The 27660-nt window shown below is 36.2% G+C and overlaps 1 protein-coding gene across 3 annotated transcripts in view; it reads right to left on the bottom strand.

Annotated features, from left to right (window-relative positions):
- IFT88 (intraflagellar transport 88) overlaps nt 1–27660 on the bottom strand; it is a 131512-nt gene that overhangs the window by 66761 nt on the left and 37091 nt on the right. For all 3 annotated transcript variants that reach the window (XM_041766463.1, XM_041766462.1, XM_041766461.1), the window contains 6 exons: nt 27163–27267; nt 25505–25607; nt 24337–24451; nt 22029–22260; nt 20739–20809; nt 13732–13818 (listed from right to left, as the gene is read on the bottom strand). In XM_041766463.1, coding sequence (XP_041622397.1) covers nt 13732–13818; nt 20739–20809; nt 22029–22260; nt 24337–24451; nt 25505–25607; nt 27163–27267 — 713 coding nt within the window. The remainder of the gene's footprint in view (nt 1–13731; nt 13819–20738; nt 20810–22028; nt 22261–24336; nt 24452–25504; nt 25608–27162; nt 27268–27660) is intronic.

Here is a 27660-nt window from a genome sequence, read left to right as displayed (position 1 = left end):
AATTAATTTATTAAAAAAATATTAAAGGGCATCATACCTAATAAGGACAAGTGTTGTTTCATGTAACTTGTTTCAGTAAACAATGTAAAGTAAATTTCTTACTGAGGTTCTGTTTCAAAAATACTTAAAATCCACTGGCTTAGACAAAGAAATACATATTTTTTAAGACCGAGAGAGAGAGAGAGAGAGAGAGAGAGTGAGAGAGATTGGCACAGACACAGGCAGAGGGAGAAGCAGGCTCCATGCAGGGAGCCCGACGTGGGACTTGATCCCGGGTCTCCAGGATCACACCCTGGGCTGACGGTGGTGCTAAACCGCTGAGCCACCCAGGATGCCCGACAAAGAAATATTTTTTAAAGATTTATTTATTTATTTGACAGAGTGCATGAACATGGTGGGGAGGGGCAGAGGGAGAGGGAGAATCTCAAGCCGGCTCCTAATGGAATGTGGAGCCCGATGCAGGTCTTGATCTCACTACCCTGAGATCAAGACCTGAGCTGAAATCAAGAGTCGGATGCTTAACGGACTGAGCCACCCAGGCACCCCTGACCTGGACAAATATTTTTAAAACATTATAGCAGAAGATCCTTTTCTTAAGGTAGAATCTTTTATTTTATCCTTGACTTAGAAAACAGTCTCTCTGCTTGTGGAGGGAAAGAGGACAGGAAGCCCTGCTTGCACAGTACCCCTTTGAATGGCCCTTTGTCGCCAGCCCTACCCCCAACAAAGTAGCCTATAGATATGGCTAATGAGACTGGTTTAGATTCACCACCCCTGCATTCTTATATTCCTTTATAATTGTTCTTGATTTATTTATTTATCAGAGACAGAGAGAGAGAGGCAGAGACATAGGCAGAGGGACAAGCAGGTTCCCCATGAGGAGCCCGATGTGGGACTCAATCCCAGGACCCCAGGATCATGCCCTGAGCTGAAGGCAGCCACTCAACCACTGAGTCACCAGGCATTCCCCCTTTATAACACTCCTTACACAGATATTAATTTGCTGGTCTGCTACCTTGTAAGAGCATGAACCACATTTTGTTTATTCTTTTTGTCCCTGTACCAAATATAGTATCTGACATCTAGTAGACATTCAATAAATATTTGCTGAATGCATTGGTGTATCAGTGGTTTCTAGGTCATTCTCTTGGAGCCCTTGCTCCAAGTCTCATGACCTTGGGGGTCACAGAATCAAGCCTCCTACCAGGCTCTGTGCTCAGTTGGGGGTCTGCTTAAAATTCTCTCTCTCCCTCTGCTCCCCTATTGGCACTTGCTCACTCTCTCTCTCTCCCTCAAAAAATAAATCCTTAGAATAAAAATTTCATCCTTCTCATTAATATGGATGTAAAAATTCTCAGCTAAAGATTAGTAAATCAAATCTAGTGATATTGTAAAATGATAACATATCACCATCAAGTAGAATTAATTCCAGATGATTTAATATTCAAAAATTAATCTTATGAGTTTTTGATAGATGAATTTTCATAAAAACTCTTAGCTAACCAGAAACAAAGGACACATTCCTTAATATGATAAAGAGTTATTTACAGAATCCTATAGCTAGCATCATATTTAATTACAGGCTGTGGGAAGCTTTACCCTGTGAGATCAGGAATAAAACAAAAATGCCTATTCTATCACTACTTCTATTCTGACTGAACTGGACATCAAAGCCAGGGCAAAGAAGCAAGTAAACAAATGAAAAGAAACATAAAATTGGGCAGAAAGCAAGAAAACTGTCATTATCTGCAAATGGCTTAAATGTGTACGTAGATAATCCGAAAGAATCTAGAGAGGACTATCTGAATTAATAAGTAAACTTGTTAAGGTCAATGGATAAAGATCAATATCTAAAATTCAAATATATGTCTATATGCTAGAAAATCACAACTAGAAAGTGACAATTTAAAACTATGCCCTATCCATCAAAAACATCACACATGTAGGATTAAATGTAAAAAAAAGGCATGCAGCTCTCTAGACTTAAAACTAAAACATATTTGAAAGGAATTAAGAAGACCTAAAAGGAGGAATGTATTGTACTACAGATTTGAAAAGTGAACTTTTTTTTTTTAAGATTTTATATATTTATTCATGAGAGACACACAGAGAGAGGTAGAGACACCGGCAGAGGGAGAAGCAGGCTCCCTGCAGGGAACCTGATGTGGAACGAGATCCCGGGTCTCCGGAACCATGCCCTGAGCCTGAGTTGAAGGCAGACGCTCAACCGCTGAGCCACCCAGGTGTCCCAGTGCCTGTTGGCTCCAGTGGCCACCGGTGGCTCCTAGGTCCCTGGCCCAACAGGCAAAGCAGGCTCCAGTGGTTTCAGAGAATCTCCAGGTTCCCAGCAAGCTCCCATGACTGTAGCCCCAAATTCCAAACCATCTCAATTATCAGTTCAGCCCCCAGGGTCCCAGGTTCAAGGCAAGCTCCCATGGACCCAGGTTCTTGATCCATCCAAATGCCATAATGACCTCTGCAAATCCAACCTCCATGCCATCCCCTGGGGGCTCCAGGTTACAGGCCAATTCCTGCAGTTCCAGACTCCAGATTGGCTCTCACAAAACCAGTCTCCCAGCCTGTTTCAGTAGTACCAAACTAGCCTCTGTGGACTTAGATACTAGGCCTACCCTAGTGGTCCTCAATACCTGGTTGGTACCTGGAAATCTAGGATCCAGGTCTGCCTACACAGACCAAGTCCCCTAGCCCATCACTACAGATTCAAGTACCAAGCACACTCCAGTGAACTCAGGATTCAGGTCCACACTGTGGCCTAGGTGCCAGGCTGATCCTCACATACTCAAGCACTATGCTTGCCCACCTACTAACCCAGGCACTAGACTTGTCCACTCAAGACTTCACCAGATGATCCACCCACAATCTCTGGACAGGCTGATTGGTGAAGGGCTTTGCCTGATAAAGCCAGTCTGTAAAGGCTGGAAGAGGTGCCTACTTTCTCAAATATACAGATATCAACACAAAGACACAAGGATCATGAATAATCAATAAAATATATTACCACCAAGGGAAACTAATGAAATTCTAAGGATGCTAAAAAAAGGGAAGTATATGAATTGTCTGACAAAGAATTTAGAATAATCCTCTTTAAAAAGTTTAGTCAACTTTAGACAATAGATAACTAAATGAAACTAGAAAAATAACACATGAATAAATTGAGAAGTTCCATAAAGAACTAGAAACCACAAAAAAAAAAACAGAAATCAGAGTTGAAAACACAACTAAACTGAAGAACTTGTAAAAAGTTTCAACAGACTTGACCAAACAAAAGAAAGATATAGTGAATTACTAGACACATCATTTGAAATTATCTCATCAGAAGAGTAGAAAAATAAAAGAATGAAAGAAGCCTATGTGAATTGTGGGATAGCATTAAAAGAAACAACTTATACATCATTGGAGTCCAAGGAGAAGAAACAGAGAAAGGAGAAGAAAGCTTATTTAAGGAATAATGGTTGAGGGCAGCCCGGGTGGCTCAGTGGTCTAGCGCTGCCTTCAGCCCAGGGTGTGATCCTGGAGACCTGGGATCAAGTCCCATGTTGGGCTCCCTGCATGGAGCCTGCTTCTCCCTCTGCCTGTGTCTCTACCTCTCTCTCTCTCTCTCTCTGTCTCTCATGAATAAATAAAAATAAAATCTTAAAAAAAAAAAAAAAAGGAATAATGGTTGAGAACTTCCCAAATCTGGTGAGAAATTAGACATTCAAGTTTATGAAGCTAACAGGTAACCCCAAAATTTCAACACAAAACAATCTTCCTCAAGACACACTATAACAAAATAATGTCTAAAATAAAAGATAAGGGGATCCCTGGGTGGCTCAACGGTTTGACGCCTGCCTTTGGCCCAGGGTGCGATCCTGGAGTTCCAGGATCGAGTCCTGCGTCGGGTTCCCGGCATGGAGCCTGCTTCTCCCTCTGCCTGTGTCTCTGCCTCTCTCTCTCTCTCTGTGTCTATCATAAATAAATAAATAAATCTTTAAAAAATAAAATAAAATAAAATAATATATAAAGAGAGGAGTCCCTGGGCGGCTCAGTCATTTGGGCATCTGCCTTCGGCTTGGGTCATAATCCCAAGGTTCTGGGATCCAGCTCCACACTGGGCTCCCTGCTTCTCCCTCTGCCCCTTCTCCTGCTCATGCTTCCTGTCCCTCTTTTTCTCTCTCTCAAATAAATAAATAAAATCTTCTAAAAAATAAAAGATAAAAGAGAATTTTAAAATCAGCAAGAAAATAAAATTCCTCACATATAAAGGAACCCCTATGAAACTACTAGCAGATTTCTTAGCAGAAACCCTGTAGGCCAGAAGAGAGTGGGATGATCTATTCAAAGTGCCCAAAGAAAAAAGCTATCAACCAAGAATACTTAACCTGGCAAAATTTTCTTTCAGAAATGAAAGAAAGAGACTTTCCCCAAACAAAAGCTAAGGGAATTCATCACCACTAAACCTGCCATATAAGAAATGCTGAAAGGAGTTCAAGATGAAGTGAAAGGATGCTAATCAGTAATATGAAAATATATTGTTAAAGTTAACTAACCAAATTTGGAATTCTGTAATATTATAATACAAAGATGTGTTAATCACTCAATTAAAAACTATAAAGGATAAAAGTATTAAAAATAACTATGGCTACAATAATGTGAGTACACAATATTTAAAAAGGTAAATACACATACAATATAAAAAGAGGTAAAATTATAGGGAATATAAGAGTAGAGTTTTTGTATGCAGCTGAAGTTGTCATTAACTTGAGGCTATTTAACAACAAAATATTTTATGTAAACAAAAATCTACAGTAGATACACAAGAGATGGAGAGAAGAGAAAGCATACCACTATGAGAAAATCATCAATTCAAAAAAAGAAAAACAGCAAAAGAAAAAACAAGAGAACTACAAAACAGCCAGAAAATAAGATGACATTAGTACCTGTCAGTAATTATTAATATTATTAAACAAGTATTCAATTATTAAGTTAATAATTATTAAACTTAATAATCACCTATCAATATTCTTACCTATCAATAATTACTTTAAATGTAATTGGATTAAATTCTCCAATCAAAAGCAGAGAGTGTCTGAATACATGAAAAACAAGTCCTAACTATACAAGAGACTCATTTCAGCTTTAAGGAGACACACAGGCTCAAAGTGAAGGGAAAGAAATAATCCTTAAAAAGAAAAAACCAAGAGCTATACGTATATTAGATTAAATTGGCCTTAAGTCAAAACTGTCACAAAAGACAAAGAAGGTCATTATTTAATGATAAAGAGATCTTTCATCAAAAAGATAGAATAATATATATATGCATTCAGTATCACAGCACTTAATTAAGCAAATATTAACAGATGTGAGAGAAGTAGGCAGCAATACAATAATAGTTGGGGATTTCAGTACCCCACTTTTAACAATGAATAGATCGTTCAGACAAAAAACCAGTAAGAAAACACTGGACTTGAAATATGTTAGACCAAATGGGTATATAAAACATTTTCTCTAACAACCTCAAAATACACATTTTTAAGCACACAGAAGAAATTCCCCAGGATAGATTATATGTTAGGTCACAAAACAAACATGGCAAGTGTAAGAAGACTGAAATTATACTTAAGTATCTTTTCCAATAATGGCATGAAACTAGAAATCAATAATAAGAGAAAAATTAGAAGATTCACAACATGCAGAAATTAAAAATCACACTCCTGAATAATCAGTGAGTCAAGCAAGGTATCAAAGGGAAATTTAAAAAAATACCTTGAAACAAATGGAAATAAAACATACTAAGAGTATGCAGCAAAAGCAGTTCTGAGAGAAAAGTTTATAGTAGTAAAAGTTTATAGCACCTACACTAAGAAAAAAAAAATCATAAACAACCTAACTGAATATCTCAAGGAACTAAAAAAAGAACTAGGTTAAAAATTAGTAGAAAGAAAGAAAAAAAAAAAAATTAGTAGAAAGAAGTAACAAAGATCAGAGCAGAAATAAATGAAAGAAACTACAAAAACAATAGAAAAGATTAACAAAATTAAGAGCTGATTTTCTTAGAAGAGTGAAAAAAATGATAAATCTTTAGCTGGACTATATAAGGAAAAAAGAAAGATAAAAATAAATAAATTCAGAAATGAAACCTGGAGAACTAGAAGAAAACATAGGTGAAAAGTTCTTTGACATGGATATTGGCACCGATTTTTTAGATATGATACCCAAAGCAGAAGCAGTAAAATAAAAAATAAACAAGAGGGACTACATCAAACTAAAAAGTTTCTTACAGCAAAAGAAACTACAAAAATAGAAAAGAAAAGAAGGAAAAGGCAACCCATAGAATAGGAGAAAATATTTGTAAATCACATATGAACATATCTTGAAGATCCAGACTCCTGCAATAAAGTGAATATTGCAAAACCATAAGTCAAATGAATTTTTTTGATTTCCTAGTGCATATATAAGTTGTTTACACTACACTGTAGTCCATGAAGTGTGAAAAAGCATTATGTCTAAAAAAATGTACATAACTTAATGAAAAATATGTTTTGTTTTTTTTTTAAAAAAGCCAATCATCATCTGAGCTTTCAGCAGGTTGTAATCACTGCTCACAGATCACCGTGATGAATAAAATAATAATGTAGGACTTCCGGGGAAGATGGGAAAGTAGGAAGACCCTAGGCTCAACTTGTCCCATGGATACATAACACCCACATTAGTGTAAATTACCTAGAAAATAGCCCAAAGACTGGCAGAACAAATTCCACAACTAAAAGTAGAGAAGAGGCCACACTGAAGAGGGTAAAATGGGCAGATTTGCCATTGGGAACTAAATGGGACTTCAGGCTTGGAGAGGGGAGAGAAATAGACCTTCATACTGGGGAGCTGGCCCGGGAAAAATGAATTTCCCTAACATCTGACTTTGAGAACCAGAGGGGCTGAATTTTACGAGTTCTTAACAACCAGTGGGATTTAAAATCTGGAATTAAAAAAAAATTAACAGGCTTAGCTCTGGGAGAGCCTATGAACAAGAGGAAACTGAGTACCCACCCTTAAGGAGACAGCACCACAAACAGCTTGTGGAATACAGCATAGAAACAGCAGTTTGAAAGGTACCTGGGGAATATGGGAGGAAGTTATTTACTAGTCTCAGAGTGTATCACAGAGGGACAGAAATCCCTGGGGAACTCCTCCAGGAATAAAGGAACTGGCAGGTGACATTTTCCTCCCCTGCCCCCCAGTATAAAGACATGTCTACCTACAGGTCTTGCTTTCTAATTTGTCAGCACTATTGCCCCCATCCTCACCTGTTGTGCTTCCACCAGTCCACCCCTCCAGACAGCCTGCCTTACTTAGCCTAGGTACATCAGGGCCTCTCCTGCAGAGGCAGTACTGCAGCCCCACCAGCCTGTGATGTGCATTAGCAGATCTGTCTTCTTCAACACACTCCTGGCCAGAGTCCATATAGGGCAGTGCCACAGGCCTGGCAGTGTGCAAGTCCCATTCCAAAGCAACTCTTGCCATGGACAGAGGGCAATATAACCATACCAGTGAGATGGCAGCCCCAGTGGTGGGTCTGAGCACAGGTTCTGCAAACCAATGGAAGCTTCTCAGGGACAAGACAGGGCAAGCACTCTGCAGTCTGGTGCTACTGCATCTCTGGCAAATGCCTGGTCCAACCCAACTGAAGCCCAAGGCATCTGTGGACTGGCCCACTGAACTCCAGGGATAAAAACAGTCCATGACAGGCAGAGCCCTACCTATGCCTGACTCGAGGCAAATGCAGCAGAGCCACAGCAGCAGGGTGCACACACCATACACAGGAGACACTCTGAAGCTGCAGGTTCTGGTAAACAGGGGACACTGCACAGCAGGACCTCTTCTTCATAAGGCCAGTACTCTGAAGAGCAGGGGATGTAGCTGACTTTCCTGACACACACACACACACACACACAGAGAGAGTTAGACAAACTGAGGAGACAGAAGAATGTATCCCAAATCAAAGAACAGGGAAAAACCACAGCAAGAGATCTAAATAAAACAGAGATGTGGGATTCCTGGGTGGCTCAGCGGTTAAGTGCCTGCCTTCAGCCCAGGGCATGATCCTGGAGACCCAGGATCAAATCCCACGTCAGGCTCACTGCATGGAGCCTGCTTCTTCCTCCGCCTATGTCTCTGCCTCTCTCTCTCTCTCTCATGAATAAATAAATAAAATCTTAAAAAAAAAAACCCAGAGATATAACATGCCTGATAGAAAATTTAAAGTAATGATCAAAAAGATACTTACTGGACTTAGGATAAGAGTAGAGGAAATAAGTGAGACTCTAAACAATAAGATGAAAAACAACCTCCCTCAATTATTATGTATCTTGGTGTGGACCTCCTTGGATTCATTTTGTAGAGGAATCTTTGTGCCTCCTGAACCTGAATTTCTGTTTCCTTCCCCAGATTCAGGAAGTTTTCAGCCATTATTAGTTTAAATAAATTTCTGCCTCCTGTTCTCTCTCTTGTGCTTCTGGGATCCCTATAACGCCAAGGTTGTTACGCTTGATGGTGTCACTGAATTCCTTAAAGTCTGTTCTTTTTTTAAAAAAAGATTTTATTTATTTACTCATGAGAGACACAAAGAGAAAGGCAGAGACATAGGCAGAGGGAAAAGCAGGTTCCCCAGAGGGAGCCCGATGGGGGACTTGATCCCAGGACCCCAGGATCACAATCTGAACCAAAGGCAGATGTTCAATCAATGAGCCACCCAGGTGCCCTGGAATTTTCCCTAAGAAGACCTACAAATGGCTAACAGGTACTCACAAAATGTTCAGTAGCACTAATCATCAGAGAAATTCAAATCAAAACCTCAATGACATATCATCTCCATGTTAGATGTAATATTATCAAAATGATGAGACGTGAGTGTTGGAGAAAAAGGAGCTCTTGTGTACTGTAGGTGGAAATATAAACTGGTGTAGCCACTCTGGAAAACAGTATGGAAGTTTCTCAAAAAATTAAAAAGAGAACTACCATAAGATCTGGGTATACAGCTGCAGGAAGTGAAATCTCTAACTCAAAGAGAAATTTGCACCTCACATTCATTATAGCATTATTCACAAAAACCAAGAAATGTAAACAATTTAAGTGTCCAGAACAGGTAATGGACAAAGAAAATGTGACATGCACAGACACACGCACACAAAGTTGTATTATTTAGCCATAAAACAAAGGAAATGCTGCCTTTTGACACAGCATAAATGAACCTCAAGGGCATTATGCTATGTGAAATAAATCAGATAGAGAAAGACAAACAATGAATACTCTCACTCATATGAAAAACCTAAAATAGAAATAGAGAGTAGAATGGTGATACCAGGGGCTGAGAGGTAAGGGAGATACGGAGATGTTGGTTAAAGGGCAGAAATTTTTAGGAATAAGTAAGTTTTGGGATTTAGTGTATCAAATAGTGACTATAATTAACAATGCTGTATTATATACTTAAAAAGTTAAGTAAAAAATCTTAGCAGCACAATTTTAAAAAGATAATTATGTGAGCGGATGGAGGTGTTAACTAACTTTACTATGGTAATCATTTTATGATACATATTTCAAACCACCACACTGTACACCTTACATCTGCATATATTATATGTCAATGATATCTCATAAACATGGGGAAAATGCTGAGCTTGGATAAAACAATATGTGAGTGCAAATCTGGAACCTCAGTAAAAGAATGGGTCTTCTACTTAGATTCCTTCTTTCATTATATCAGTATCCACACCAAAAATCTCCTAAAATCTATCTTTAACATAAATGTGAATATGTTCACTTTCATAGTTCACAGTAGTTGTTTGTGAATAATTCTTAAGTGAATCTACCATTTTTCTAATACAAGGTTATCACTTAACAGTAGAGACATATTCAAGAAAAAACATACACCTAGGTAAAAGTAAAATGGTATTCGAGTAGAACCGCTTAGTCTGGTTTGATCTCAAGTCTAATATGACAAAAGCAATGACTTTTGATGAGTTAAAACATTAATTTAGTGGAGATGTTAAACTGGTTGACGTTTGATAAATGTTCAAAATTTCACTCAATTGCTAGCTTGCAAAGACACAATTATAATCATACTTTTGAAAATGTAAAAACATGAAAAATTAATATGTACTCCTAGTAAACCTTAAGATAATTCAGGTTAGACTTAGTAATAGTAAATAAGTAGTATATACTACTCAGTAAATTACAGATAAATAAACAGTTCATTTATTGAGAGGTAGCTTCCCCCCCTCCCCCGGATGAAGGAGTTCTTTGGTTAGAACCATGGTTTGATGCCCACAGAAAGGGATATAGTGATTCTGTTGTATGATAACACTAGTCAAAACAAAGTGGAGTACTGTGTACACATTTTAAGGGACTCACTTATAAACTAGGCAGGCAACTAGTTAAGTAGAAAACCAGTCATTTTAGAAAAACACACTATATCTGAAATGAATAAAGAAACTGGGACTGTTTATCTGAAAAGAAAAAAAAAACTCTGAAGAAAGTCCTTTCAACACTATTGGCACCAATTGGCAAAACTTCAGATTCAAAACAGCAGCAGACATATGAATTTATCTCTCTGTGAGCAAATACAACTTCTGGAAGAATGAGAAAGTGCTGGCTTATAAAGCAGAGAAAAGGAAGCTTCCTTTTCCACTAAGAAAGCAGCAATGGAGGAGTGAATTTCCTGCCCCACTGAATCCAGGTGAGATTAGGGTTCAGGGATGGGAAATGAGGGGCTGAGCTGAGAAGACGCCTGAATCAATATGCCTGCCTACAGGGCTCTTACGGAATCACTGAGCACTCCACCTCTACATGCAACAAAGCTCATAGACTCCCCTTACCCAAACAACCAGAAACAACGAAAGTGCTCTTGTAAATATAAAACAAAAATGTACTGACAAAATAATTAAATGGAAGGATTGGATGAGAAAGTCAAGAAAGGCTCCCAGAAAGCAAAGCAAAGCAAAGCTGAAAAATATAAAAGAAAGATAAGTGATAAGAAGGTCCAAAAACCAACTAATAGAAATTTGTTTACATATATATAATTTATATTACATATAAATGTAAATATATGTGTGCGTGTGTGTGTGTGTGTATATATATATAAAGATTTTTTTATTCATGAGAGACACAGAGAGAGAGAGAGTGAGAGAGAGGCAGGGACACAGGCAGGGGGAGAAGCAGGTTCCATGCAGGTAGCCTGACGTGGGACTCAATTCTGATTCTCCAGGAACAAGCCCTGGGCCGAAGGCAGTGCTAAACCACTGAGCTACCCAGGCTGCCCCGAACTAATAGAAATTTATGAGTAGAGAAGAAGCAAGTAAATTATCAAGGAAATAATGATACTATTTCCGCAAATTGAAAGGAAACAATAGATTACAAATTGAGGAGTCTATTGAGTGCTTAGGAGGAAGACAGGAAAAAAGACAAAGATACCATTATGAAATTTCAGAATAACACAGCTACAGAGGGAATTCTAAAAATCATCAGAAAGAAAACATAGGTCACCTACAAATAACAAAGATGAAACTAGAGTATTAGACTTCTAATTAATAATGCTAGCTTGTTAGCAATGAAGAAATGCTTTTAAACTTCTAAAAGAAAGTTACAAGTTAGAATTTAAAATTTTTTACCTGATCAAATAAATGCCCAATCAGGAATGAAAACAGAATTAGATGTTTATAGATGTACACAAAAACATCTTAAGGGGGTTAAGAATGAAATTAAGAGAAAAATAAAGAAAATGTTAAACAAGAAGAAAAATCAAAACCAGAAGAGAAAGGACAGTAACCCCGAAGATGACATTTAATACCAGGCCAAAACAGTAACCTTCATATAGAAACTGAAGCAAGAGAGAGAGATTCCGTAAGGGAGAACTCCAAGAAAAACCTGAATCTGCAACAGAAGCAAAGAGTGCAAAAAAAGAGAGCCAGGCAACTGAAAATATCAATAAAAACAAAACATCAAGAATCAACTGTGAAGCCACTAGTACAAATTAAATCAGGGAAACAATGTATCTCAAGAAATAGAATGGACAGGGGATCCCTAGGTGGCTCAGCGGTTTGGCGCCTGCCTTCGGCCTAAGGGTGATCCTGGAGTCCCGGGACCGAGTCTCACATCAGGCTCCCTGCATGGAGCCTGCTTCTCCCTCTGCTTCTGTCTCTGCCTCTCTCTCTCTCTCTGTGTGTGTCTCTCATGAATAAATAAATAAAATCTCTACAAATAGAATGGACTCCAAGGAATAAAAAGAATGGGTATGCAGCTGAAAAATGGTAATATAGTAAAGAAGACAGAAGTTATGTCTAGTAAGAAGAAACATAGAAAGTAGTTAGAAAATAAGAAAATAAAACCCAAGTGCATTGCTACAGAGAACAGACTGGTAGTTGCCAGGAATGGGGGATAAGGAAAGGGACAAAATGCATGAAGGGGATGAAGTACACACTTTGGGGCACCTGGGTGGTGCAGTGGTTGAGCGTCTGCCTTCGGCTCAGGTCGTGATCCCAGGGTCCTGGGGTGGAGTCCTACATCAGGCTCCCTGTGGGGAACCTGCTTCTCCCTCTGCCTATGTCTCTGCCTCTCTCTGTGTCTCTCAAGAATTAAAAAAACAGAATACAAACTTCTAGTTATAGAATAAATAAGATATGGGATATAATGTATACCATACTGATGGTGGTTAACAATACAGTATTGCATGTTTGAAAGTTGCTAAGACATCTTAAAAGTTCTCATCACACACACACACACACACACACACACACACACACAAAGTTCTCATCACAAAAAAAAATTTGTAACTATGTACGGTGACAAATGTTAACTAGACTTATTGTGATTATTTCGCAATATATACAAATATCAAATCATTATGTTGTATGCTTGAAATTGATATAATGTCACATGTAAATTATATCTCAATAAAAAACAAAAAAGAACAAAAAGAAAACTAAGATAGTTAACTCTTCTGTACTTGACTTTATAACTGTATAATAAGATTCTGTAAGGTATCATACTGAAGAGATCATAGACTCAGTCTATGTTTGCTTGAAATATCACAGAAAAAAGTTCCACAAGGGGCAACTTTGGGTTCAGTACAAAGATTTTTCTACCTTTAAAGATGTTCAGAAATAAAACAAATGAATTGAATACCAGAAGACTCCAAGCAAAAATTAAATGGCCACCTATATGTGATGCTACAGAAGGGATTCCTGTACTGGGTGGAAGTAAGAATCAAATTCATTACTCATTCAACAAATGATCTAAGATTTTTCCAACTCTAATAAAACTTTTCACTTCTGTTTAGGAAGTACATTACATCAGGAGACAACAGACCCTTTAGGTAGGAGAGCTATTGCTTGGGATAGAAAGTTTTAGTACTACTGACAAGGTAGAAAAAGGAGAAAATGAGAAAAATACAGTAAAATGAAAGAGAATACAGGTTAGAATTTATACAGTGGAAGTAATTATGTATTCTTATATTGAATGGTAGCATACTTGTCATAGTAGTTAAGAAATAATATAAGCAATAAGAAAAATACATTAGAACTTTTAGAATGTCCTACATTGATTTTACCACACAATATTATTTGTCTGGTAAGTAGAAGTCCATACTAATAATTACTAACTTTTCTAATAAAAGGCTAAGTCAATAAAGTATAAATTATGAAAACAACATATCCATCCAGTTATATTGAATTTCTCTCTTACCAATCATAACCTACAGCAAAAGATGTTTCAATTACAGGAGCAATGAGTTTTGCGGCTGTCATGATATATTTTTCTGCCATGGCTTTCCTACATCAAACAAACAAAAAAGTTTTATTGAGAAACATGAGAAGAGGAGTTTGGATTTTTGTTAAGTATAAACATTACCTATCAAAGCTAACACACCATGAAAGTCTACTAAATGGTGGACAGTTACACTAGAAATTTATTGGTAAGTCAGGCTAACAATCATGGCTAGGAAATGGGATTAGCAAGCCACCACTGCCATCTAGATCAACAGTTCATTTTTTTTCAGTTTATGCTGACAAATGGAAAAAAAAAAAAAGAAACACTGGAGAAATAAAGCTCTGCATCTGAAGTTACATAACCTACACTGTCTATGGACCCGAAAGGGTAAAAATGAAGAATAGTGCATAGTAAATAGCAAAACTGAATTAACTACATGTTTCCATTGATTTGTCTAATCCGTACCTTTCTCTTAAATGGAATCATAGAATATATAGTCTTTTGTGACTGACTTCTCTCACTTATCATGATAATGCTTGTAGAGTTCATATGTATTGTAGCATATATCGGCACATTGTTCCTTTTTATGGCTAAATAATATTCTATCATATGGACAGACCATATGTTATTACTTATCCATTCATCAGCTGTGGACACTTGGATTGTTCCCACTTTTTGGATATTATGAATGTGGCTGCTATGAATATTTGTGTATAAGTTATTGTGTCAACACATGCTCTAGTTTCTCTGGGGTGTATACCTAGGAGGGAAACTACTAGGTTAAGTGTGAGGAACCTTTGTTGGGAAACCTTTGGAGGAACTTCCAAACTGTTTTCTAAAGTGGTTATATCATTTTACATTCCTGCCACCAGCATACAAGATTTCAATTTCTCCACATCCTAACATTTGTTATTACCTGTCTTCTTGGTTACAGTCATACAAGTGGGTATGAATTGGTATCTCATTGTGGTTTTCAGTTGCATTTTCCTTAGAAGTATAGAAGTTAAGCATCTTTTCATGTGCTTATTGGGCATTCACATATCTATTTTGAAGAAGTGTCTATTCAGATCCTTTGTATGCTTTTAATTGGGTTACTGGCCTTTTTATTACTGAACTGGAAGAGTTCTTTATATATTGGAGAAATAAGTCCCGCCTTGGATACATGTTTGCAATTTTTTTCTCCCATTTAGTACATTGTTCTTTTCATTTTCTTGATAGTGTCCTTGACAGTGTCCTAAGAATGAAAGCTTTTAATTGTGATGCAGTCCAATTTATCTATTTCTTTTTCTTTTGGTGTCATATCTAAGAAGTAACTGCCTTACACAAGATCAATAATATTTACTGATTTTTTTTTCTAAGAACTTTATAGTTCTAGGCTGTTATAATTAGGTCTATGATCCATTTTGAAGTAATCCATTTTATATGGTGTGAGACAGGCCCAACTTCATTCTTTTGCATGAGGATATCCAATTCGTACCATTTGTTGAAAAGACTATCTTTTCCCCATGAAATTGTTCTGGCACTTTCATTCATGTAATGTATAAATGTAATTTTCATTAATGTAATAAATGTAAAAGTTTATTTCTGGACTTTCAATTCCATTCCAGTAATTTCTATGTCTATATTCTACCAGCATAAAAATACTACTACACTTCATTGGTGTACTTTTGTAGTGTGAGCCCTCCAGTTTTGGTTTTCTTTTTCTACATTGTTTTGGCTGTTTTGGATCTTTCAGATTTCCATATGAATTTTAGGATCAACTTGTCATTTTCTAAAAACCACTGCTGGGATTTTGATATGGATTATATTAGATATATAAAATAATTTGGGGAGCACTGCCAACTTAATATTAAGTGCCTATCCATAAAAATGTGACGTCTTCCCACTTAGCATATCCTTCAGTAGCATCTTACAGTTTTCAGAGTATAAGTTTTATATTTCATTTGTTGAACTTATTCCTAATTATTTTTATGTTACTGTAAACATAATTACAAATTTCACTTTGGATGGTACATTGGTAGCATATATTGATTTTTTTTTTAAATTTTATTTACTTATTCATGAAAGACTGAGAAAGAGAGAGAGGCAGAGACACAGGCAGAGGGAGAAGCAGGCTCCATGCAGGGAGCCTGATGTGGGACTCGATCCTGGGTCTCTAGGATCAGGCCCTGGGCTGAAGGCGGTGCTAAACCACTGAGGCACCTGGGCTGCCCTATAGTATTGATTCTTATAAGTTAATCTCTTCCTCTGCAAGCTTGCTGAAGTTGTTTATCAGCTGTGATTTTTTTTTTTTAGTGGATTCTAGAATTTTATGTAGGATATTTCATACACAAGGTCATGTGATCTGTAAACAGAGGTAATTTGTTTCTTCATTTCCAATCTGGATGTCTCTTACTTCCTTTTCTTGTCTAATTTTCACGGTTTAAACCCCGAGTGCAATGTTGAATTAATGAGAGTGAATATCCTTATGTTATTCCTGCCCTAAGGGGAAAAGCATTTAGTCTTTCACCATTAAGTATGATATCAAACTGTGGGTTTTCACAAATGTTCTTTATCAGATTGAGGAACTTCCTTTCTACTCCTAGCCTGTTGAGGTTTTTCTACTTACCATAAAAGCATATTTTTTTTGTCAAAAATCTTTTGCTTTATACTGAGATGATGATGTGGTTTTGTCCTGCACTCTACTAATATTCTGCATTATACTCATTGATTTTTACACAGTAAACAATCTGCATTCCTATGATAAATCCTATTTGCTTATGGTACACAATTCCTTTTATATTTTGTTTCTAGTTTTGGTTTACTAGTATTTTCTTAGGGTTTTGGCATCTATAGTCATAAGATATTAATCTATTGTTTCCCTTCCTTTTTTTTGTACTGTCTTTGTCTTGTTTTGGTATCAGGAATACTAGCCTCATAAAATGAACTATTTTCTGGAAGAAGTTGTATAGAATTGATGTTAATTCTTGTTTAAAACATCTGCTAGAATTCTCTAGTAAAACCATATGGGCCCAGAGACTTATTTTCCAGGAATTTTAAAATTACAAATTAAATTTGATATTTACAGGGATATTCAAATAATCTATTTCACATCAGATGAGTTGTGCTCGTTTGTGTTTATCGAGAAAGTGGTCCATTTTGTCTAAGTTTTCAATTTCGTGGCTGTAGGGTTGTTTGTAGTATCCTCTTATTATCCTTCTAACGTCTGCAGAGTCTGTAGTGATAGCTCCTGTTTGTTCCTGATATTAGCAATTTGTGTCTTCTTTGTCAGTTTTGCTATAAGCTTATCAATTTTATTCATCTATTCAAAGAATCAGCTCTGTTTCATTGATGTTACTTTCTTTTCAATGTCAATTATTTCTGTTATTATTTCTTCCTTTGGATGATTTTGCTTTTCTTTTTCTAGTTTATTAATCTGGGAGCTTAGGTTATTGATTTAAGACTTTTCCACTATCATTCTAATTGCTTTCCCTTAGGTGTTATTTTTCATTGCCTCTGTTCAAGATTTTATCTTTAATTTTCAGAAGTTTTTTTTTTTTTTTTTTTTTAATTTTCAGAAGTTTAATCATGATGTATCTTGACATGGATTTCCTTGGGTTTATTCTCCTTGATATTTATTCAGTTTCTTATACTGTATATTTGTTTCTCTTGCCAAATTTGAGGAGTTACCAGCATTATTTATTTAGTCCAATCTTTCTCTTCTCCAAGACATTGATGACATAAATTGTGGATCTTTCATTATAGTCCTGATGTCACTTAGGCTCTGTTCATTTCTGTTTTTTAGTCTATTTTCTTTCTGTTGTTCAGATTGGGTAATTTCCATTTTCCATCTTCCAGTACACTGAATCTTTTCATCTCCTCTTTATTCTCCTGTTGAGCCCATCCACTAAGACTTTTATTTAATTATTATACTTTTCAGTCTCAAATTTCTATTAAGTTTTTCTTTATATTTGCTGAGACTCTTTTTTTTTAAATTTTTATTTATTTATGATAGTCACCCAGAGAGAGAGAGAGAGAAGGAGAGAGAGAGAGAGAGAGAGGCAGAGACACAGGCAGAGGGAGAAGCAGGCTCCATGCACCGGGAGCCCGACGTGGGATTCGATCCCGGGTCTCCAGGATCGCGCCCTGGGCCAAAGGCAGGCGCCAAACTGCTGCGCCACCCAGGGATCCCACTGAGACTCTTTTTAATGAAGGTTTGTATTTTTAAATTTGCTTTAACCATGTTCATAATTGCTTGTTGAAGCATTTTTATCATGGCTGCTTTAAAATTTGTCAGATAATTCTGACATCTCTGTCATGTCAATGTTGGCAAAAATCCAGTGACTGGATTTTCCAATTAGTTTTAAATCATCCTGGTTCTTGGTATTCTTGATCAAAACAGGACATTTCTGCATTATAATACTGCATATTTGGGGCAGCCTGGTGGCTCAGCAGTTTAGCGCTGCCTTCAGTCCAGGGCGTGATCCTGGAGACCTGGGATCGAGTCCCACGTCAGGCTCCCTGCATGGAAACCTGCTTCTTCCCCTGCCTGTGTCTGTTCCTCTCTCTCTCTGTGTGTGTGTGTGTGTGTGTGTGTGTGTGTGTGTGTGTGTGTGTGTCTCTCATGAATAAATAAATAAAATCTTTTATATATATATATATCATAAAATATGCAGTATTATATATATATATTTAAATCTTCTGTTTCAGCTGGCTTTTCTGACACTGCTCTGGTAAGGGGAAGGAGAGACATCACCTCACTTTGCCATATAACAGATGTCTAGGTTCCCCACAGGACCTGCTTTGACATCCAAGGTGCGAAGAATTCCTTGTTTCTGCTGAGCGGGATGGGAGTTCTTTCTTCTACCATGGTCCCTACTGATACCACGGTGGGATGGCCTTGTTACCAGTGAATGATGATGAAAGTTCTAACTCTCCACTAGTTTCTCTAACACTAGGAGAAGAGGGGAGTGCCTCATTACTGCTGCATGGAGTGGAATTCCAGGCTCCCAATATGCTGTTTGCTGACACTGCAGAGTGGTGGGACTCATTAAGGGCCTGTGGAGATTAAAGTCCTGGCTCCCTATTTGGCCTTTTGGGGTATGAGTATCTCTTTATAGCCTTATCAGGGTGTAAAGCTAGGCTCCCACTTGACTTTTGCTGGCATGCATGGGAGTGAGGGGTCAAAGTTTGTGTGTGTGTGGTATTTGTCTAAAATTTTTCAGTCTTGCTAGCCTACTCTCTTTCTTGTCCTTTGACTAGAGAAAGCAGGCTTTTCTTGGGGTTATGTTTTTTAAAATTTGACCATTGTCATTTTCTGATTGCCAGCTTCTTCAGCTCCAAGTTTGGGAAACATGAGTGAAACTCATTGCCATGTTGTTCCTCAGGTCCTGAGAGGTCCCTTGCTGATCTGCCCTCTTCTCTCCATCTTTCTTCTTGTATTTGTTTTATATATAATTTCCAGGGTTTCTATTTGTACTTAGTGGGAAGAACAGGGAAAACTATGTCTATTTCATCTTCCCAGAAGAAGTAAGTTATTTTTAATATTAAACTAATTCCTAAAAATTAAAGGCCTTCTATACATACCATGGAATACATTCAGCCTAAAAAAAGGAAGGAAATCCTATTACATGCTACAACATGGATAAACCTTAGGGACATTACGATAAATGTAATAAGCCAGTCACAAATACTGTAATTCCATTTACATGAGGTAAATAAAGCCAAATCATAGTGACAGAAAGTAGAATGGTGATTGACAGGTGTTGGGGCAGGGTCAGAGAGTTGTTCAATGAGTAGAACTGCAGTTTGAGAAGATACAAAGAGTTCTGGGGTGAAACAGATGAAGGAGATTAAGAGTAAATTCAACTTGATGAGCACTGACTAATGTATAGGATTGTACACTTAAAATTAATATAAACTTAATTATACTGGAATAATAAATAAATAAATAATTCACATATGACCCAATACTTATACACACACACACATCCACATGAGTTCTGAAGACTGGTTATAAAACAATGTGAATGCAAAAAAAAAAAAAAAAAAAAAAAAACAATGTGAATGCACATAACACTACCAAAACCATGAAGTCTTGGGGAAATCTCATCCCCTCCTCCTATACAGACCTACAGAAACATGGTAAGTTGCTATTGATTCAGGGGCTGGTGTTGGAGGCCAAGGCGCCTTGGTGTATTGGGAGGGAGGGCGGATCAGTGCCTACCCTGTCCCCAGGTACCAGGTACACAGTCTTTAGGGAGCCACTGATGGTGGGGCCAGGGTTCCAGGTTTCCTGGGGACGCTGTGAATTTCTCCTACAGGAGAAGCCATTTGAACTCTTTCAACTGTGTATCAGTAGCACAGTATTTTTGTATGAAAAGTGGGAGACTTCTGAACAGTAATTCATTTAATTGCAACATTTGAAAATTAAAAAAATAAAACTCATTGCAAAAACAAACAAAAACAAAACCATGAAGTCTTATGCACCATAACTGAGATGGCAAATTTTATGTGGTGTGTATTCTACCATAATTAAAAAAATTAAGGGCCCTCTATCATGTGATATACTCCTAATATATACAGTAAATATTAGAACTTTGAAAACATACTTGCAGAGACTAGGTACCATATTGAAGGAAGGAAGAAATGAGCACAACTTTGCCTTGGGAGATGAAATTTAATTGGGAGACTGGGAAAAAATACATAAAAATATAATTTTTCAAATAAAAGTAATATAAGCAATGTTCCAATATTGCACCAAATGCAGAGGGAAAGCGAATTCCAAGAAAATAGAAGAGTAACTGAGTAATAATAACTGGGGTCAGACTAAGGACTATTATTCTGAAGAAGAAAAGAGAATCTAGTAATGTAGAGAAATGATGAAACAATAGCCTTACTGGAGAAATATACTGACTATAACAAGTTTTGAGAGAAATAATCAGAATGTACATTCAATTCTTTTATAAAAATTAAACCTATATTACTAAGGTGCAAAATATTACCTTTCACGTTCCATTTGCCTTAGATGATCATTTTTTATAGCTTCAATCACTAAGTTAGTGTGTGGATCATCCTAGGAAATAAAATTGGAAAAAAAATTATTAATTCAGAAGTAAATACCATGAACTTAGGTTTCTAATCAACCTTACCATTAAGTCTAATCTAACTTAGATTTCTAATCAACCTTACCATTAAGTCGTTACATAAAATGGAGAGTAAATTAATCTTTCTAAACTATTTTCCCTTATATAAAGTAGAACTTTTCTGATTACCAACTACATTTTCCTTAAACTAACAGATTCTGAGGAACTGATAAAAGGTCAGATTGGGGGATATCTGGGTGGCTCAGCAGTTGAGCGTCTGCCTTCAGCTCGGGGCGTGATCCTGGGGTCCTGGGATCGAGTCCCACATCAGGCTCCCTGCATGGGGCCCTGCTTCCCCCCTCTGCCTCTCTCTCTGTGTCTCTTATGAATAAATAAAATAAAAATCTTTTAAAAAAAAAAAAGGTAAGATTGGATAGAATAGGACTAAGCATACAGAAGCTGTGTGATAGTATAAACTGTAAACTCAAATAATGATCATCAAATTCCTTAGTAGTCAATATCTCTATTTAAAATACAGATGATTTTTTTCACAATATATTGTTTTCTCTCAGTATGAAAATACTATATAATAGTTAATAGCACTTACTATGTTCCAAGTACTGTTTTAAGCATTTCTAGTTTATGTTCATGTATGGATATATATATCTATGTGTATATGTATATATATATCTCTATCCCTTTTTTCACTTGGATTTTCACTTAACATTGTGTAATATTTCCTCCTCAGGTCTTTGAAAATATAACTTTTGATTTATGTTCCACTCTATGCAAAAGATAGGGAATTCTTTTCATTTTTTATCTATTTAGTACACATAGTTTTAGTTTCCTCTGTTCAACAATGACTAAAAAAAAAAAACAGTAAAAAAAAGGCTTTAAGGAAGGTTCCTTAGTCAAGATATTATTCTTAGAAAATGGCATGTAATCTTATATTCTGTAAGATTTTCTCTTTTTTTCTCTAAAATTGTAGTCAGTTTTAATCATAATCTCTAGTCCTATTTCATTGGGTCCCATTCTCAACCTAGTTTAAATAATAAACAAAACTGATAAAAGCACACAAATTAATTTAAACATTTTAATATAGGGCTAGATGAAAACTAAAAAGCCATCCATTCCATTTTTTTCATTTCTAGAAACAGAAGAGCACGGGTAACTAACAGCTGGCTATTCAGCAGTCTTCTTCATACTCACACTTGGTGAAATATACTTATCATCTTCATCAATTTCTAACGGAACAGCAATCAATTTTTGGAATGCCTTCTTCATTTTGTCTCGATCTCCAACAGCAAAGTAACTAAGAATTAGGTTGAAGCCTGCCTTCAGATTTGGTGCCATACTCATGATGTGCTCAAATGAATTAATGGCATCTGAATACTGACCAGTTTTTATAAATGTAACACCAATGTTCTGAATGATTTTAATCCTAAAGAAAAACAAACATAGATGAGCTTTAAAAGTCTCAATTCTTTAGTATGGTAATCAAAACATTCCACAGTTTTCTTCTTTTCTTTCCGACTTTTTGCTTTGTTTTGTTAAAGCTTTACTGAGGTTTAACTTTCACATCATAAAATTCACTTGTTTCAGTATACAATTCAGTGAGCACTGCTATATCTATACAACTGTGGAACTATAATCACATTCTTATTTTAAGTAGTCTCCATTATCCTAAAAAGAAAATCTGTGCCCATTAGCAGTCACTCCCCATTCTCATCTCCTGCCCTAGGTAATCATTAACCTACTTCTGTCTCTCCAGATTTGCTTTTTTAGACATTGCATATAAATGGGGCCATATAATATATAATATTTTATATCTAGCTTCTTTCAATTAGCATAATCTTTTGAAGTTCCTCCACACTACAGCATATTTCAGTAGTCCATTCCTTTTATATCTCCAAATAGTATTCCACAGTATGAATATATCATATTTTATTCATTGCCTACTTGACAGATTTGGGCTGTTATGAATACTGATATGAATATTCCCATACAATCCTTTCTAACAGCATGCTTGCATTCCTCTTGGGTATATACCTGGGAGTGGAACTGCTGGCCCACTGGTAAATATGTGTTTAACTTCTTAAAAAACAGCCAAATTATTTTCTGAACTGGCTGTACCATTTTAGATTCCTAATGTATAAGGTTTCCAATTTCTCTATGTCCTCTTCAATGCTTGTTATAGTCAGTCTTCAGATTATATAGCCATTAATAATAGATGTGATTTCATCTTACTTCTAACCATTCTTCAACCTAATACCTCTGTTTCAACTAAATGTGTTTATTCATAATTCTCTGATCAGAACATGAATACTGTTATTTCCATGACTCTTCTCAATTTTCCCTTTGTCTGGAATATTACCCTTTCTGCCCTCGTCACTTAAGTAACCTATCACAAGTACACCTCTTTCATAAAGCCTTTCCTGACCATTCTTGTTCTTAATAATCAGTCTCTCAACTTAGTTGCTATAGTACCTCTTGATTATTGATAAGTAAGCACCGGATATAACTCTAATATTATTATCTTTTTCTACAATGCTCAAAAGTCTTGGCCTCAACTGAGTTAAAAGTGCCTATGGGTATTGTGTCCTAGAAGCTAGATATTTCCGGATGATAACAGTATATTATTAAAAAATGATCACTTGGGGGATCCCTGGGTGGCTCAGCGGTTTGGTGCCTGCCTTTGGCCCAGGGTGTGATCCTGGAGTCTCGGGATTGAGTCTCACATCAGGCTCCCTGCATGGAGCCTGCTTCTCCTTCTGCCTGTGTCTCTGCCTCTCTTTCTCTGTCTGTCATGAATAAATAAATAAAATCTTAAAAAAAAAAAATTGATCACTAAAGATGGAATTCACAAGTAAGTTAACTTTCAAAAAGGAATTGTACTTAAGCCTAAGGAAAATTATGATTGGTAAATATCCTGGAAATCTTCTATATTCTCAAGGTCATTACCAGATCATAAGGTAATTTACTGTTTCTGCTCTTGAAATATAGGAATAGAAAATATTCCAGCTTCCTCCCCCTCCTCCTCCTTTCCCCTCTTCTAAAATTCAAATGCAATCTTCTTAATTATTTAATTCTCAATTTACAGCAAGAATATAAGGTAGTCTTAATTTCTGGCCTTTTAGGAATTAAGACATTCTAAAGTCTACTATGTTCTAAAGGACTGCTGTTTTGATTTTATGTTGGCAGTGACTTTTATTTGCTGCTAATGGCCTGCTAAGTTATCCCATATGTAGGCCAATTAACTTTATTTCAATTGATTACATATTGTCTTTAATCTTTAACATGTTATTATACAAATGTGTGCAAGTAGTCAGTAAGGGAAGAGACCAAAATACTACAGATACAAGATATACCCAACACCTCACATATGCAAACACCTCAAAACATTTCCCCATTATCAATAGGTCAGGAGAGTTATCTTGTTTCTGAAAACATCATTTAAATTTCAGCAAGTTTTCATTATGTAAACTTACCTCATTTCTTTTTTTTTTTTTTTACTTACCTCATTTCTTTATGGACACTTGGAATTTGATCTAGTGCCATTCGGTAGAACTTAATAGCTTTGGAATAATTTCTTTGCTTTAAATAAATATTTCCCATATTCACTTTCAATCTTCCTAATAAAAAAATAATGAATACATAATATTCTATTTTCTTCACTTTTTCTGTATTTTAGATGACCTTAATTCATATTCTTTGAAGCTTTTCTCAAGTTACAAAGCTTCAGACACTACCTTAAATTCTCACTTTAAAATACTTCTACTATTTTCGTGTATTTACACATTAATCTTCTATAAGGAAATAGAACTTAAGACAGATGGGGTCTGAAAATATGCCTAGAAAACAAGTGATTTATGTTATAAAACCGGAATTGTGTTATTCTAAAAAAAATCAGATTTTAAAATTAGATTCAATAATGCCCTACACATTTTAATACATTAAAGAAAATGATATTCTGATAAACTTTAATACTACTACCAAAAATTATACAATATAAACAATACATGTAAACTGTAGACTCTTGGGAATAAATTTATAAGGGAAAGGAGGTTTGGTTTATTTTAAAGATTTTATTTACTTGAGAGAGAAAGAGCACAAGTGAGAGGGAGTATGAGAAATGGGGAAGAAAAAAAAAAAAGAAATGGGGAAAAACAGAGGAAGAGGGATGATAAGCAGATTCCCTACTGAGGAGAAGCTCAAACCCAAGACCCAGGGATCATGACCTGAGCCAAAGGCAGATGCTTAACCAACTGAGCCAGCCAGGCACCTCCTGGGAAAGCATGTTTGTTTGATGGGCCTGCCGTGGCTCATTCTACTTGTGATGAAAGAATACATTTTTTGGCTAATGTTAGGCAATATACTTCACACCAACTGTCATTTGTATTTATGTGGATTTTCGTATAAACAGTACCTTTAAGCAGGATACTTCTATAGAAAAACAAATTTGTTTAGAGCATAGATTATTATAAGGAAACATAAAGTGGGGAAATGTAAATTAACACTACAAAAGAACTACCCTGGGGTGACTGGCTGGCTCAGTCAGAAGAGCATGGGATTCTTGATCTTGGGATCATAAGCTTGAGCCCCACCCTGGGTGCAGAGATTACTTAAATAAATAAACTTTAAAAAAAAGGAACTACATTTACTGGAAAAACTGACTATATACCTACCTGCATTGCTAAACATCTTATTTTTCACTATAACTTGATATGTGTTTAGTGCTTCAGCATACATTTCATTAGCTGAATATTGACTAGCCAAGTTCAAAAGAACCTAAAAAATAAACAAGGCAAAAAGACATGTAATGACTATTTTAGGCCCCTTTTGCCTAAAATCTTTTCAAGATTAACATCCTATAACAAATTTAGATGCCTACATCAAGATACCCAACCAATTAGAAAGTAAAGCATGCAGAGAAGTATCTCACATTCAAAATGAACCATAACATGGGGATCCCTGGGTAGCTCAGCAGTTTAGTGCCTGCATTCAGCCCGGGGCATGATCCTGGAGTCTCGGGATTGAGTCCCACATCAGGCTCCCTGTATGGAGCCTGCTTCTCTCTCTGCCTGTGTCTCTGCCTCCCTCTCTATCTCTGTCTCTCATGAATAAATAAATAAAATAAAATAAAATAAAAAAAACAAAAACGAACCAGTACATTAAGTATAGCTATCCTCTAAACTGTACCTTAATTTTCTTTTTTTTTTTTTTAATTTTTTTTTAATTTTATTTATTTATGATAGGCACACAGTGAGAGGGAGAGAAGCAGAGACATAGGCAGAGGGAGAAGCAGGCTCCATGTACCGGGAGCCCGACGTGGGATTCGATCCCGGGTCTCCAGGATCGCGCCCCGGGCCAAAGGCAAGCGCCAAACCGCTGCGCCACCCAGGGATCCCTGTACCTTAATTTTCTAAGCATTCTTTCTAATTTAGTTAGTATTTGCCATCCATTAATCTCAGGAAGACCTACAAAGAATAAACTTGTATTATTAATGTTGCCAGTAATAAAAAGAGTGAGATAGTGGACCAAATTTTCTTTGTAAATAAAAATTAAATATTATGTGGAAATATCTTAAGCCTTCATTTGTGTACTTCATTATATGCAAAACTGTAAAAAGTATTTCTTTGCATGTAAAATTATAATTTAAGTCACTAAGGTATAGAAATTTATCTTCCTACAGGTAAAATAAAGATCATTAGAAACTATTCCCTAATCTAAAGATTTCATGGAACTTAAAGATAATTAGTACCAAGAGTGAACATCTAAAACTTCCTATTCAAAGCTTCAAATGCCTTTTTTCTCCATTTCTTTGGTAGATAAACACTTTTCCCACTAAAAATACAACCTTTTAACACAGTGGTATAAACATTAAGAAAGTGTCTTTTCAGAGTTAAAAAGATTCTGTAAGAAATTAGTTTTTATTTTTTTCACTACCCTTGCAGAGCATTGTATTATTTACCTAGCTGTAAGTTCTTAAAAAACACAAACCAAAAGTCCACATTAGAATCTCATTAAAGTAACCCCACTAAAAATAGAGCATAAATATTAGCAGTCTTCCAGAAATAGTCACCGGGTGGCAAGTTTGTGGGTTCTTGCTAAATTATTAAAAACTAATTAAATTAAAAAATAAAAATCTTTGCATAAAACAAAGAGTGCCTCATGAACCTCAAAATCTATTAATTACTATTAATCTGTTAATATTAATCTGAGTACCTAAGGTCCAGTAAGATTTAAAACAGAAAGAAAGAAAGAAAGAAAAAAGGAAAAAAACCTTTTGGAATCTACAAATCCTAGCCAAAATAATTTTACTCAACAGGTATTTCATACTTACTGAGTAAGTTAAATCCAAATTGATATTTTCTGGAGTTGTAACTTGTTCTCGTTGTCTCACCAAGATCCTCTCTTTTCTTCCTGCATCTTTTGCCTTTTCTAAGGCCTGAAATCAAGTTTATGCTTTGTAAATTCCTTTAATCATTCATTATAAGCATTTTATGTATTTGGGAGATACTTGCATGAAGCTTGGTTGGATGCATTACACTTTCTTAGATTCCCAGGATGCCCTGCTATACTCTTAAAATAAACTCTTAAAAACAAAAGAACCCAGAATATTTATTTAAAGTAGAGCTAAGTATTATAAAAATGTCATGCATTCCGTCCCCTGCTCCTCAGAAAGAAGAGCAAGTATAAGTGATAAGATGGAGAGTATATTAGCCCCAAGTCAAGTTTCCTTATTATCAGACCTTCCACCACTATTTAGATTTGACTCTCCCAACTTTTTTCCCCATCCAGCCCTGAGCCTTTGGGTATTTTAATTCTAACTCATGACAGA

The sequence above is a fragment of the Vulpes lagopus genome, chromosome 8 (assembly GCF_018345385.1).
Source record: "Vulpes lagopus strain Blue_001 chromosome 8, ASM1834538v1, whole genome shotgun sequence".
Classification (NCBI taxonomy): domain Eukaryota; kingdom Metazoa; phylum Chordata; class Mammalia; order Carnivora; family Canidae; genus Vulpes; species Vulpes lagopus.
Note: the sequence above shows the minus strand (reverse complement) of the source record. Positions and strands in the feature narration are given on the sequence as shown.